General features: G+C 48.5%; 1 protein-coding gene across 2 annotated transcripts in view; it reads right to left on the bottom strand.

Annotated features, from left to right (window-relative positions):
- Positions 1 to 15,060, bottom strand: part of ARNT2 (aryl-hydrocarbon receptor nuclear translocator 2) — a 162,781-nt gene that overhangs the window by 10,766 nt on the left and 136,955 nt on the right. For both annotated transcript variants that reach the window (XM_011938371.1, XM_011938373.1), the window contains 4 exons: positions 14,922 to 15,045; positions 9,574 to 9,673; positions 5,976 to 6,114; positions 5,127 to 5,292 (listed from right to left, as the gene is read on the bottom strand). In XM_011938371.1, the coding sequence (XP_011793761.1) occupies positions 5,127 to 5,292; positions 5,976 to 6,114; positions 9,574 to 9,673; positions 14,922 to 15,045 (529 nt within the window). The remainder of the gene's footprint in view (positions 1 to 5,126; positions 5,293 to 5,975; positions 6,115 to 9,573; positions 9,674 to 14,921; positions 15,046 to 15,060) is intronic.

The raw sequence follows: 15,060 nt of genomic DNA on the forward strand, positions 1-15,060 counted from the left end.
TAACAAATTCTTTCAATTCCCCTCTCCAAAGTGAATATAGGCTGGGTGGAGCAGGCTGGGATGGACATGGCTCTTTTACGAAAGGGCAACGTGTTCTGGATGTGTTTCTTGATCTTTGTAAAAGACGTTCATCCCCAGAGTTGTTAGTTTATTTACTGTGACCTGATTTAATCTTTATTGACCTGATCTGACTTGGGTCATGCATGGATGAACTGCTTTAGAGACCTCACCCTAAACTGAGAAGCATGTAGGGAACAAGGAGCTATGGACATGCTGGTGCTTGCCAAGACATTGTATCTGGAAGCATGCTGCTAAGAAAATAATGCAACTTAGATCCTATATATGTGTATGCCACACTTGAAGCAAGTCAGGGAATTAAAACCTGATCTGCTACAGCACCTTTGAGCCATGTTTCTCCAAGAAACAAGGTAATATCAACAAGCAGATGCCTGGCAGCCGTTGAAATGAAAAGAAACTGAGCAATTTGAGGATTCAGGTCATATACATTCTTGTCAGTTATCAATTTATTGCCTCTTAGCTCTAAATCCATCCTTCTTTGCCCTGTTTTATGATACTGAAACTACACCCTGCAAACAGTTCTCCTTTGTCAGCGAGTGCAGCATTAGGCTTTCTTAACAGAGGACGCTGGAGAGACAAGTAAGGTGTTGCAGCGAAGTGGCTTCTCTTCCTGGATCAGGTGTTTCTTTCCTCCTGCAGTGTGTCTAGCAGCAGTGTGCAGGATGTCAGGGCACTCCCTCTTCAGCACATTTCTCTACCACCCAGAGGCTGCTTCCTGTGAACCAGTTTTACCTGCGGGCACTCCCTGCGGAAATTCTTGGCCATCTGGTAGGTGGGTGTGTAGAGCATTTCTGGTCCATCCGCACCCCCTACTGAGTGTCTCAGTCAGCTGGCAGGCTGATTTTACAGACCCACTGCAGTCCAGAGCCTCTACAGTGTGTTACCAAGACAGATGCACATTCTCCAATAAGGGCTGAACTTCAGGATTTGTGGGGTGGGTTCTCCTCTTCCACGTTCTCAGTTCCTGTCTTGTCTACTTTCCCTTAGCCTTACAGGTGGAAGTTGCTGCCCACATTTATTATTCCTGTATTCCTCAGGGTCCTTCTTAATCAACTTTTATTAGTCACAAAATCTTTAAATTTTTCCTGTTCAAATCACTGGCATGGTTTCTGTCTCCTGACTGGGCCCTACAGGCACAACACTTTCCCCACTTACTTTGTTAAGGGAATAAATGCTTGGATTTTTCAAGGCTTATGTAAATGGATTGTGTAGTTTCCTAGTGGATGCTACACTTCAAATGGCTAAGTTTTTGCTGGGACTGGACTCAAAATGAAAATGAAACTAAGACTGGAAACACAAGTATGACAGCAGTAAAGCTCAAGATAACTTGAAAGGCCTGAAATGGAAGAAATGCTTTGACTTGACTCCTGAAGTCTTGTGGAACAAAACCAGCATGTGTTTCACAGAAATGGCTGAGACATAGGCAGGGCTGTTTTTTCTCATTCAATGTATAAACAGTCTACAAAGCTATCCTGAGGAGTCTGAAACAGTTGAAGCACTGTTCAGAAGTGACATGCTATGCTTGTCACAACTCGATGTCTGCCCCTGGTCCACCAATGGGTGATGTCCGGCAAGTCTGCTCAGCAGGCATTTCAAACCTCCTGCCTGCTCCAGCCAGCCAGAAGCGGGAAGTTGGGATCGACTGTGCTATCTCTCTGGGCTCTGGCCATGGATAATGATCTGAGGCCAGGTACTGTGGGGTGCTGCCATGCCTGGGAACCCATTCGTGCCACACCAATAGGCCCCAGGGCTGCACAGAAGGCACTGGGAAGCCACTCAGATGTGCCCATGCTGGGCTAGGGTGTGTGTCCATTGCAAATGTAAACACTGCCTGTTTTTTAAGCCTGTTTTGTGTTTAATAATTAATGAAACTGACCATTAATGAGGCAGACTGCTCTGTTCCTTCTCCACTCACCGATTCTTACCTGCTTTGTTCTTTCTCCACTCACCCATATGTACCTGCCCTGTTCTCTGCACCCTTTCCCACTGTGCCCTCAGGAGTAACCATCCTCACTAACGAACAACCCTTGGGTCCTCCTCCTAACCACACATCCTCTTTCTTCTGTCCTTAACCAAAGCCTGCCCTCTTCTCCCAGCCAGGACTCCACTTCTTTGAAGCCCTGTGGAGTAAAGGCTGACCCTGTGGTCAGAAGGGGGTCTGGTGTCCACCCATTTTCCAGGCCCCCCCTACACCTCTGATGTGAACCCCAACACCTTATCCTGGGTTCCCTCTGCCTGCACTGGGAGCTTTCCTCCAGCAGCATACTCATCACAGATGATGACAGCAAACCCTCACCTCGAGGTCTCCCTCTCTCTCCCAAGATTGGGCCTCCCTTCCTGCTCTCCTGCCCAGCTTCATCCCCACTCCATCACCTGCTCACTCCACCACAGCCTGGCTTTCAACACACTCTCCCTGCATCCTATTCCATGCAAACAGCTGTGGCCAAAGGTAACACGTGATGCACTGATGGCAAGGCCATAGGAAACTTCTCAGTCCTTCATTTCTTGATTTTATACTCTTTTTTCATGCTGTCATTGGAAGGGTTCCAGCCCCTTTCTCATGAATGTACATCAAGGGACATCTGCTGGGACATCCAATTCTTGCTTAATTCTGAGGTCCCCTGTGAATGGATTTGGAAATGACGGTAAGCACAGAGTAGAGATGGGAGCACAGTCTCAGACGTACTGCCCAGCTTTGATTCTTGGCTCCAAAGGCATGATTCTGCTATTATCAGCTACAGTAAGTTAGCCTGGGTAAGTTATCTGACCTCAGTGTGCCTTAGTTTACTTATCTGTGAGATGGGAGTAATAATGGTATCTCCTTCTTAGGGCTATTGTGAGTACTGAATGAATGCTACATGCTAGCATATAATAAAATAAGCACCCAGTATGGGCAGGCTGCTATCATTACTATTATTATCACCTGAGTGTGAGATAGCTTGAAGGCAAAGGTAAAAAAATGGTCACCGAACCTGGAGCCCCATCTGTGTTGAGCCTGTTCTTGGCTATCAGTGGTGCAGTGGCCTCAGCCCAGGGCTTTGTCCTTCCTGTGTCCCATCTCAATTCATACTTCAGGGCCTGGCATTTGTTTAGTGGAGACTAGAGAGAGGCATGGAGCTAAAGGCACTGGATGGTTGGGGCAGGGAAGTGGCCTGCCCACCTGTCTTGTCACGGCCACAGTGGGATGCTCCAAGACCTTGCCAGGGTTACGTGTTAGCTCTGCTCCGAAGCCTCTCTTCACCCCATCAGACATAATGACTCTCCTGGCCTGCAGCCACAAGGGCCCCCACACAGACCATGGCTGCTGCAGCTGCAGACTGTCCTGCCTGCCTCCCTTTACCTGTCTATCTCCCCTGCCCCAGTCTCTGGACTGTGTCTTTCTCTGGGTGGGGACCAGGTCTCCTGTCTTCTGCTTTCCAGTGCTGATTTGGGGCCTGGCACTGAAGGTTTTTTTTGAGTAGATCAGTGCCAGATGGTCCCTGTGCTTCCAGGAAGGACTAGATACACAGGGGGACTTGAGTCTATGAGGCCCACCTTCAGGAGGAGATGAAGGGGTCTCTCCACACCCAGGTGAGGAACCAGATGTGGAGAAGGATCTCATGTGTGACTGCAGGAAGATGGATGCTGTCCTGAGAAACAGGATTCTGGGCTCAAGGTGGTAATTGTGCTGAGTGTCTGGTTGACTCGAAAGCAACTGCCATGGGATTTCTCCTTCCTCAAACAGGGTGCTGTGCTTCTAAACTTGGTTCCAGTGAATCGTGTGGCAAGAATGCTTAACAGGTGAACAGGAGAACACACTGCAAGTAAATGTGACTAAGGCTGGAGGGACAAGCATGGCCTCAGGAAATGCTGTGCCCCAAGACCTTGGGCTGAGTGGGGCAGATGTGCTGCTGTTAGCAGAGGAGGTGGGGAGGGGTGGGCAGCAGATGACAACTCCCCATTGTGTGCTAGGGGCTCTTCACAGCATTTTTCTTTCTTTTGTTTTTTCAGACAGGGTCTCATTGTGTTGCCCAGGCTGGAGTGCAGGGGTGTGATCATGGCTCACCGCAGCCTCAACCTCCTGGGCTCAAAGGATCCTCCTACCTCAGCCTCCTGAGTAGGTAGAACTACAGGCATGCACCACACCTAATTTTTTTTTTTTTTTTGGTAGAGACGGGGTTTTGCTATGTTACCCCGGCTAGTCTCGAACTCCTGGATCTGCCACCTCGACCTTCCAAAGTGCTGGGGTACAGATGTGAGTCACCACGCTCTGCCTGCACAGAATTGTTCATAAGGCTGACAGGAAGCTTTTAACTTGCCACATGGAAATTCAGATGTTTGGGCTCAGCTTCATGCTCATCTGAAGAATCAATTCTGTAGAGAAAAGCTCTACGAGCTGCACTGCTGGGTGTCACCCAGTGACCTCACTGTGAGAAAGCAGGCACCAGCTCGGACTTCTTACAAGGACCATGGGTCTCTTATGAGCCTGTCTTGACGTGGAGTGGAGCCCCAGCCCTGGGAGACATGCTGAGGAGGTTCCTTAAACACTTGGAGAGTAGGCAAGGCCCAGGATCCTGAGAGATGCACAGGACACAGCGGTTCCTTAACCCTCTATGGCCTGAGGTTTTGTTAACAAAGTAAGATAGGTGTTTTTAATATTTAAAAGAAAGAGAAAACTTTGCAGGATTACTTATGCAATTGATTGTCTCTATAGCTATTCTGTAGTTTCTTTAAACAAGACTATAAAGTTTTTGAGTTGGGGGACCTGAAAATCCTTGCTAGGGCCATAATGGGTTAAAATGGTATTTAGATCACATCACAGCACAGGAACATCATCCCAGTGCCTTGAAAATGATAAAGCCAAATCACAAAGCCAAGGCCTAAGCATCCAGTCTCTTAGGAACACCATAGGCCTCCTCATAGCCAGAGAGAGAGGAGGTGCTTAGAAACCTCTGGGCCTTGTTTTGGTAGCTGGGAGCCTGGAGCTCAGCCTCCTGAATTCAAGATGTTCAGAAAGCATTTTTGCTTTCTGGCTCTCCCAGAATCTCATTCCCTCATTCCCCACCTACCGAACCCTGGAGTCCTGTTGGCAAGACTGGAGTAGGCATTCCCGCTTGGTGAGGAGGTAGCTGGGCTGGAGAGGGGGCTGTAGGAAGAGGGGTCTGCCGGGTAGGTGTGGCTCGTTCCAATCCCAAAGGGAGATGACTGAGTCTTGCTGGACTGAGATGGGATTTGCTATAATCAGGACAAGGCAAAGAGATGGAAAGCATCAGCAGCAGGCCCCTACTCCCAACCCATGCCCCAGGCTGGTCACAGAGGCAGTGTCTGCTCTGCGTTGATAGTGACTCCCCATGGCCCTCTTGTCTGGCTAGGCACAGGCCTGGGATCAGCACGGTGTGTGAGGGCCCAGGAGCTGCAGAATCTTTGGAGCATGTCTGGTTAAAGCTACTCCCCAGGGCTACAAGGATCCGGACCCTCTGGCGTCCGGTTACTAAGGCCTTGGCATTATGAACACCCAGAACTCCCTAGGCAACACCCACCCTCACAGTGACTATGAGGGGTCTGGGGGTGTCACAAGGGTGAGTGTTTTCATGTCCTCCTGGCACAGGAACAGCCAGAGGTCCAGAGTAGTGAGGGGCTCATTCTTGATGGGGTGTCTCTACCTGCCCAGCCTTTTCCTGCCAGCTGCCCCAAGGCATGGCTGTAACGAGAAAAGGCTGCTGAAGTTGCAGGCTGGGCACGGGGCTCTCCGAGGGCCCTGAGGGTGGCCGGTGCTCCTGAGGAGCCAGCTGACGTGAGGGTGGTTGGTTCCAGCTAGGGGCCGACCCATCCTCAGAGCCGCAGTCCGGAGAAAGCACTTCCCAGAATGCTCTGCCTCTCTGGGCACCCAGGGGAGACGCTCTCACAGACACCCATACCTGTCCCGGAAAGGGTGGACGACTCCCTGTCCATGCCACCTGACTCTGGTTTAGCTGCCGGGAGATTTGGGACATGTTCTGGCCGGTGGAAGAGGAGGACTGAATGTCATTCACTCCAGGCACATGAACCACTGAAGAGCTAGAAAATAGGAAAATGCATTTATCCTGAGGACACACCTGGTTTGCATGAGTCTACCCGCCCAGCCAACCACACAATCCACCCTGGGCCACCTTCCTGGCTCTCTCTCCATGCAGCATGTCACTCGAGAAAATGACTAACACATCACAAGCCTCAAAGCCCCTTGCCCGTCCTCCTCTCCCTTCAGGGCTTCCTCCACACTGCTGAGTAGTCCTGCCATTTCTGGTAGTCTGGTACTTCCTCTCCTTGTCCTCCCCTAGGGTCTCCCACACACTCCTCAGCCCCTATCCTACGCCTGTACATCCTCTGCTCTCAACAGATGATTTGGATCCCACAAAGAGAGAAGCTTCTTAGAATAAAAATCAGTCCCGGTGTTCACTCACTCTTCTGTGCTCTGGTTAATTTGTTCCTTTGGGGCACCTATGAGGCTTCAGGATTCAGGAAATAGGTTGCAGGCTGTCAGTTTTAAACGGAAAGAAAAGCTTCTCAATGAAAACCTGCTGGATGGGGCCTAGTCCTGCTACCCCGAGTTTATCCCTCCCACCTTCAGTTCACCTTCAACTTAACTCAATTCATCTTTATTAGGTCCCTGCTGTGTGCTGTGCTCTCTGCATGTCCTTTGCAGGCTAAATCTCTGACCCTGCTTAGCTCCTTGGCAGGCACTGTCTGTATGTACCACCAGGTGCTTCTTCCAGGAGATTTTCCAGGCTATGTCGATTACATGAGAAGCTCATCAAAGACTAAAAGGCTGGGGGCAGACTTTTACTTTGTTTCAGGCCCCTCGCCCTGCCTCCCTGGGACTAGCTCAGCATGCAGGGCAGTGCACTGGGTGCCCATGAATCAGTCAAGTAGGGCAGAATGGGACTCATCACAGAAGGCTTTTGGTAGAGGTGGATTTTCAGCTCCGTGTTAAAAGAAACGCAGGCTAGAGATCAGTAGAGACTCGGTAAAATTTTACTCTTGTATTCTAATAAGTTTCCTATGCTATTTGATCCCTTTTAAAATAGGGAGAAACCAAGAATGTCAGAGACATTCTTGCAGTGATCATTGTAAAACAAGTTCAGTCGCTTATATAAAGGGGATATCATTCCCATCTTTGTACAATCAATTTCTCATTTAACATAAGGGCTCCTTTCGCATTCTCCTTCCTGATGGAAGTATTGCTTCAGAGGACATTTTCTGGTCACTATGGTCTAGTAGGGCCCTCTCCCACAGACCCTTAGCCCTTGGTGTCCTCCCCAAAACACTGATTGATGAGGGCCGCTATAGCGTAGAAGCCCTAGGAAAGGCACCTTGACTGAAAGGGATGGGCTTCTTGGGGCAAAGAGCCAGCCCTTGTGCACAGTCCTCCCTGGGGGCCTCTGAGCTACAGCTGCCTGCCTTGGTATGGACAGGCAGGGACCAAAACTGGCGGGACCAGAGCGGGAGGACTGTGGGTGAGGATGCACTTCGGGTGCCAGCAACATCATTCTGCAAGAGGCCCAGGGTTCCCTATGGCTGTATTGGATCCCAGAGTCCTTCATCCCACAGCCTACCCCAACCCAAACCAGCTCAGACCCTTCGGATATATAGGAAATTCTGCACATTCCACAGGCTTTGGCCCCAACAGGCATCCTTTAATTAACTCAGTCATTTATTCATTCATTTTACAGACTAGTACTCAGCAAGTGCCTTTTCTATGCCAGGCTCTGCACAGGTGTTCGGACACTCCCTGGATTCCTTCCCCACTGCCAGCTGCCCCAAGCCTGCTTTTCCTTCCCCATCACTCATCACTGCCCTATGCACCCTACATTTTTGGTTCTATGACAATGGCCTCACCCAGGCTGTGCACCTCATGTTGGCACTGTCTGCCCCGGGCACTGTCTGCAGCTTCACTCGTCTCCCAAAGGCCATCAGTGACGATGTTCTCCTCCTCACATGGCTCCCACGGCTGCTGCTGCAGACAGGGCTCAGGGCAGACAGTCCAGTGTTTGAGGTGCAGAGCCTGGGTGAGGCCATTGTCATAGAACAACGTGGCCATCCTCTGTTTCTCCCATTAGTGAGGCCTCCTCCAACAATGCCTCCTCTGAGGCTTCACTCAGCACACTCCTCAGGCCCTTGCACCTCTGCCCTGGTCAGGAGGCAGAACCTGACTTTTGCTTTCAGACCTAGCGGAAGAGTCCGCCAGACCTTCTCTGGCCATGCCACTTTGGGCTATCCTCTTGCCTTTGAACTGCCCCCTCCTTGCCTCCTGCTGCTGTACCCTCCCTGATCCCCTTTGTCCAGAGTGAAGGACAAGCAGCAAGTGTCACAAGGACCCAATGAACATGAGCACCCGGGCAGGGCTGGCACAGGGCTTGGCATAGACCAAGATCGGTCAATGCGTGCTGAGTAGCTGAGTAACTCAGCTGCCAAGAGAAGTCTGGAGGGCTTGACTATTGCTCAGCAGAGCCGCATGACCTGCAGTGATGACGGTTAGGTACTGCTCACAGAGGGCTGCCATCTTGTCTGCTGTCCCCAGACCAGAGCCCCTGCCTGCAGCCAGAGCTCCTCAGAGCCTCAGAGCAGTGTGCAATTCAGCGAGACTCAGCTGCAGGCATGGCCAGAGCCACTGCAGTGTTGCTAATCTGTCTCCAGGAGTTCTGTCCACGAACCAGTGTGGAAGCAAGATCCTCATTCCTTGTGTCTAGGGCAGTCACTTGGCAGGGCCCTCTCTCTGAGTGGCCAGCCCCACCTACCCTCCTGGTCTCTGCCTACATCTAGAAGCTCTGCTTAGGCTCTGGCTAACCTTGCTGGAGGAGCCCTGTCCTGCTGGGCATGAGGAACTTAGGGTATCCGGTAGGCACAGGTGAGTGCCCACACACCCTCCCCAAGAGCTGCCAGCTTCTTCTCTGACTGTTCTTCCCAGTTTATGCTTCTGTCTCCCCAGAAGTCAGTGGAGCCAAGCCTTGCCTCCAGTGATGATGTCAGGGCTTCCTCAATGACCTACCAGATGCCCCTGATGCTAAGACCAAGCCTTGGGAAGGTTGGACACCCTGCCTGAAGCCTGGAGTGCCCTTTAGGATGAGGCTTAGACATGATGTGCTGAGCTGTCCAGTCTTCCTTGGATTTGGCTGTAGCCTCTGGGTACCAGATGACAGGATACTTCCTGCTACCTTGTCAGCTGTTCCCAGCTCCAGCTTACTCGGGTCCTGGCTAGAGGGAACTCACTCCCTTCTCGCTGGCAATCACCGCTACAGAACACAGTGGCTAGTGCTGTTCACATCCAAGAAAGAGTAACTGACACCAGGAATCTATGGCAACTCATGGAGGGCTCACAGAGCAGAAGCAGAGCCACCAAAATCCTCAGTTTAGCCCAAGGCCGGAGTGCCGGTAACCACTAACTCATGATTATAGCCCACAGAGCTGTGCTCTGAAACTCAGGACTTTATTGGCGAGGGAGCATCTTCCCAAGCCGTTGTCCCCCTCACTGGCACATACCTGAAGGCCTTCCCAGAGTGTCCGGAGGGAAATGGGCTTCCTTGGGAGTAGATCTGCTGGGTTCCTGCTGCAGAGGCTGAGCTCATCATCTTCTTCTCCGCTGGGAAAACCAGAGCAGGAGTCACATGCGAAGGTTCCCTGCTCTGCAGACCACAGAGGAGGCTGCCCCAAGAACAGGTGCAGGGGTGGGCGAAGGAACGGGAGGATGCGAGTCGGGGCAGCCCACCTGCATGCAATCTCCTCAGCCTTGCCTCTGCCTCCTCATCTCCCCTGGAGCCTCCCTGGCATATGAGGGCACTAGGCTGTTGTTCTTGACCCCTAGGCTAGGCCACAGGCTGCTTGACGGCAAGGCTTTTTTGGAGAGTGGGGAAGATTAAAAGAATGAATGAGGCCAGGTGCGGTGGCTCACACCTGTAATCCCAGCACTTTGGGAGGCTGAGGCAGGCAGATCACTTGAGGTCTGGAGTGCAAAACCAGCCTGGCCAACATGGTGAAACCTTGTCTCCACTAAAAATACAAAAATCAGCCAGGCGTGGTGGCAGCCATCTGTAGTTCCAGCTACTCGGCAGGCTGAGGCAGGAGAATTGCTTGAGCCCAGGAGGCAGAGGCTGCAGTGAGCTGAGATCACGCCACTGCACTCTAGCCTGGGCGACAGAGCAAGACTCTGCCTCAAAAAAAAAAAAAAATTAATGAGACTTCTTTCTCAGACATTATTTTATCCAGTCTTTTCAACCCTGTGGGGTAGGGATTCCAAGTCCTCTGGTACTGGATGAGGAAGCACAGGGTAACAGTGAAGAGGATGGGCTCTGATCTCAGCTCTCTGGGTCTGAATCCCAGCTCCAAGGTAAGAGGTGCAACCTTGGACTGTTACTTAATCATCCCCTGCCTCAGTTTCCCAACAGAAAAAAGGCGAGAATAAAAGTATCTTCCTCAGAGGGCTGTAGGGGGAATTCAGTGAGTTAACCTAAGTGCTTACGACAGTGCCTGATAACAGAACAAACAGAAACTAAAGTTTGCTATTGTTTGTTACAGATGAGAAAAATAAGGTGTGGCTTGTCCGAAGTCACCAGCCAGCGAGGGAGGGCCCAGGGCATGAATGCAAGCCCAGTGCTCTTCCTACTGCCCTGGAACTCAGCTACCCCTGCCACCCTCACCCATCAGGTGCCACAGCCAGTGATGTCCAGGGAACAGCCCTGGACCCGTGTGCCTTGACCTTCCACTAAGGTTTCTTTGAGAGACTGAGCTCCTCTAACACTGAAAACACTCAGCTCCTGGCCAGGAGGTGCAATAATGCATGATTTTCTGCCACCACAGAATGGTGAACAGAGTTGGCTCACCCACAGGCTCACCCAAAGCTACACGGCTGAAGAAACGGGCTCAAGACCCAGCTGGCTGTTTAGGTCTTACACGAGGGAGAAGGTGCTTTGCATCGTGGTTTGAGAAACAGGAGTGGGAACATGAATGGTGGCAGGGTGCTAGACAGCAGGCTCCAGTTCTCCCTCCTTCGGTCATCGAGGGTGCCCAGGGCTCTCTGAAATGCCCTCCCAGTGCCCCAGAATCTTCAAATGTCTACCTGTCTCATTCCTACAATCCCTAACATGTTCGCCCACAGAGAGATACTGGAATAAAGGAAATAAAGGTTAGTTACATGGTGATTATTTTGTGCCTAGACAGCCCCCACATCTGCTCCCATCTCTGGCTTGCTGGTGGTGATTGGGGGCAGATTGTGTAGGTCCCTCCGAGTAGCTGTGAGCAGTGATGCAGTGATGGACATTCAGGCTCGTGGGCTTGGGGCCCAGAGACCAGGCTGCAGGGACCACATGCTGACTCTTGCACGCATGGAAACAACTTCTGTGAGGCTTTAATAAAAAGGGGCCACTGAGCAGTTTTTATGGTTCATTTTCTTCTGCTGCAGTGACAGTTGTAAGACAGTGGGAAATCCTTAAAGGAGGGAAGGAGCTCAGGCTCCTGGGTGTGTGCTTTTAACCTAATCATAACATCTTGAATCTTGGGAATAAAGAGCAAGATTGGTGTAGGGGAGAGATAAGGCTCAAACTTTCAGGAAGAAGGTAGACTTAGGTAGTTCTCTTGACTCTAAACTTAATGCAGGCCAGGCACGGTGGCTCACACCCGTGATCCCAGCACTTTGGGAGGCCGAGGCAGGCAGATCACCTGCGGTCAGAAGTTTGAGACCAGCCTGGCCAACATAGCAAAACCCCATCTCTACTAAAAAATACGAAAGTTCGCTTGGCATGGTGGCACACACCCGTAATCCCAGCTACTCGGGAGGCTGAAGCAGGGACAATCGCTTGAACCAGGGAGGTGGAGGTTGCAGTGAGCTGAGATCACGCCACTGCACTCCAGCTTGAGTGACAGAGCAAGACACCATCTCAAAACTACAAACAAAATAAAAATATAAATAAAAATAAGATAATAAACTTAATGCAACCCATTTTTTTCCCTCACGTGTTTAAGGTTTTTGTGGTTTGGGTAAATAAGAAACACATTTTCTTTGTAACTGCTCCAGGACATTTGAAGGGTATAACATTATATATAACAATATGTATTATAATATTATATATAAAATTGTATTTAAAGATATTTGACTCTAGTTTTCAGTCTTCTACATTTTTCTCCATTTTATTACTTTGATCTATGTGATCTGTTAAAGATGGAGAACGGCCTACTGAGATCTTCCACTATAATGTGGCTTTATCAGCATCTTCCTGTGATTCTAATTATTTTGGCTTTCACATATTTCAATGCTTATGACATCTGTGTCTTCATTTTAGGTTACATCTTGTATCTGAATAAATTAAGCCTCTCTGCTCACTGGACAGTTTGAATTTTTCTTTGGCGACACTGATGACCCTACTTTCCTTCTTGGGTTTGCAGAGCATCTCCACCACCCCTTCTTTCAGGTTAAATCATTAATTTCAGTTTGTTTTTGTTATATCATATTTTGGCACCATATTATTCAGGAGCTATTGATTGGGAGTCAACATATTTAATAATTCTTGATATTCACTGATGATAAATCTGTACCTATTTATAAATACTACACCCATTCCAAAATGAGTCTGGATCTTTGGTGAAGAAATCTTTAAATTTCTTGATTTGAGGTTTTAGACTCTAAGTTTTATTTATTGTTTCTGTCTTTCGTATCTTCTAATAATTTTTACGTTAATTTTCAGTGTTATTAGTTTCGTTTTTCATCCTTACTGCTTTTCCAACCTATCATTTCTGTTCTCATGTTCTATATTTTGATTCATTTCATAAACAAGTACAATTTTACAAGTAGTTTTTTTGCAAGCAGAATATGTAGATAGTGCATGTCTGCGAACGTCTTTCTGTTGTCCCCCAAATAGGAAAGCAGCTTGGCTGGTGGAAAATTTCAGGGTCACATATTCTTCCGAACTCTCTATTTATTCCTGTGTCCACCCTGCCCCCGCTGCCCCCCACCCTGCCACCACCGCCACTTTCCTAAGTCTTCTGGCATTTAATATTTTGGGGAAGGCTAACAAAAGATTTCTCTTTGTAGGTAAGGTAATTTTTTTAATCTCAACATTTGCAGGATTTTTTCTTCCTTTCTTCAAATTTAAAAAAGTAAATACAACAGATCATGTGTAGGTGTGAGTTTCTTTGAAATTTTTGTTTAGTATTCATTGAGCTCTTTCACTTGTAAAACCTAAGTTTTTGTATTTTGGGAAAATTCATGTTTCTTTCTAATTCACTGACTTGGATTTCTGCAATATTAGCCTGTTTTGTACTGATCCAATTTATTAAACATCACTTTCCCCACCTCAAATAACTCATTTTCAGACATGCAGGATGGCCTAGAATCACCTAGAGAAGAGATACTGAAGATTCTCTGAACCTTCTCCTCTTTATCAGAAAAATTCATTTCCAAAGGAAGACATTTGTTCTCGTTCCTTCCCTTGGACCCTTCCCCCCTCTTCTTTTTTCTTATCTGTCTTTTTTTTTTTTTTCCGTTTTGTTAACTTTATGGGAAAGTGTCTATGTTTGGATTTCTCTGGGACGCTGTGGGTCTCTGGTCAAATATTTCAGGATTATCTGGAGAGAAAAAAACCTTTTAGATGTGCTGTTGTCTCTTCTTACTGGATGAAATGATATTTCTCTAGAAAAGTCAAGGAAATACTGATGTGGGTGGGTGGCCATGGGAACCAAGAGCCGGGAGCTCCCCTGTTGTGCTGAGGGGTCTGGTTTTTGTTGTGTGTTGACAATGGGTCTTGGTGTTGTACTGGTACCTGTTGCCCTAACGGGAGGCAGCTCCAGCACCCAGAGGCTCTGACTTTCCACCAACATGCTGGCATCAGGAGGGCTGAGGTGCGCTCCCTCACCACCTTCCACAGTCCTGTCTATCCTCGCCTCGGGCCTCACTGTCTTCAGCTTGTTAGCCCCAAGGGATAGGATTGGGCTTCTCTTCCAGTGACGGAGTTCCCCATGTTTCCTCTTCACAAGCCAACTGGTTTCTCCCTTCAACTCATCCTGACTCCGTTGTATCTTGTGAAAATTCCTTGACCACATGAAAATAGAATCCTTTTTCTGATTTTGGAACCAACAAAGATCTTTCCAAATTTTACATTTTGTTAATCTCAGTGATAATCTGAGTGGGAGGACGAGGCAGCTGGACTTGCTGGCCCCATGTGATGCCTTAAGTTATAACCGCACCATCTCCTCTAACGGCAGTGCTGACATAGGTGGACAGCCTAATGGCTGCCACAGAGGATTAATCACATGAACTCTACGCAACTGACAAAAAAAGATTGTCTAATAATCTGGAAATATGTTCATAATAAACTGTCATGTGAAAAAACTAAGCTACTGTGAGCTCAATTTCCTGTAAAAAAAGAATATATATGTGTAGAAAAAGATAGAAAAAACATATTTTAAAAAGTTAAACATGGTTATATCCAGGTGGTAGGATAGAGGATCATTTTTGTTTTTCTTTTTTACTGCATATTTTGATGTTAAAATGTGGTCCTCTGTGTGTTAGGGATTGAATTTCAACTTTTTACAGAGACATGTCTTTGGCTTAACAAAACTAAAGAGCACAATGGAACAATAGAGCTCATTTGTTCCAACTCCTCAAATTTTAATGATGAGATGCCAGGCCCCAGGTTGGTTACCCTGGGTAACTGGTATACAAGAGGCAAGGCCAGGAGTAGAGAGAAACCATTCCAACTCATATATTTTTATACCCTGCAATGGTTACTCTAAACTCACCTTCCGTGGCCCCCTCTTACTAAGAGTAGCTGTCTGTAGATGGCCTGAAAGCAACTGTAAACCCCACACTCTCAAAACCTCAGTGCCATTTGGAAACTTACATGCACTGATTCCTGCAAACATTTCAGCAAACCGAGGATCTCTTTCCTGGGAGAAGATTGCATCTGCCTTTTCCACGGACTTCCCGGCCTCATGAACACCAGCTGGTAGGTTGGGGACGGGGACCTGTTTGCACATTAA

Source organism: Colobus angolensis, unplaced genomic scaffold (genome assembly GCF_000951035.1).
Source record: "Colobus angolensis palliatus isolate OR3802 unplaced genomic scaffold, Cang.pa_1.0 Scaffold172, whole genome shotgun sequence".
NCBI classification, from domain to species: Eukaryota; Metazoa; Chordata; class Mammalia; order Primates; family Cercopithecidae; genus Colobus; species Colobus angolensis.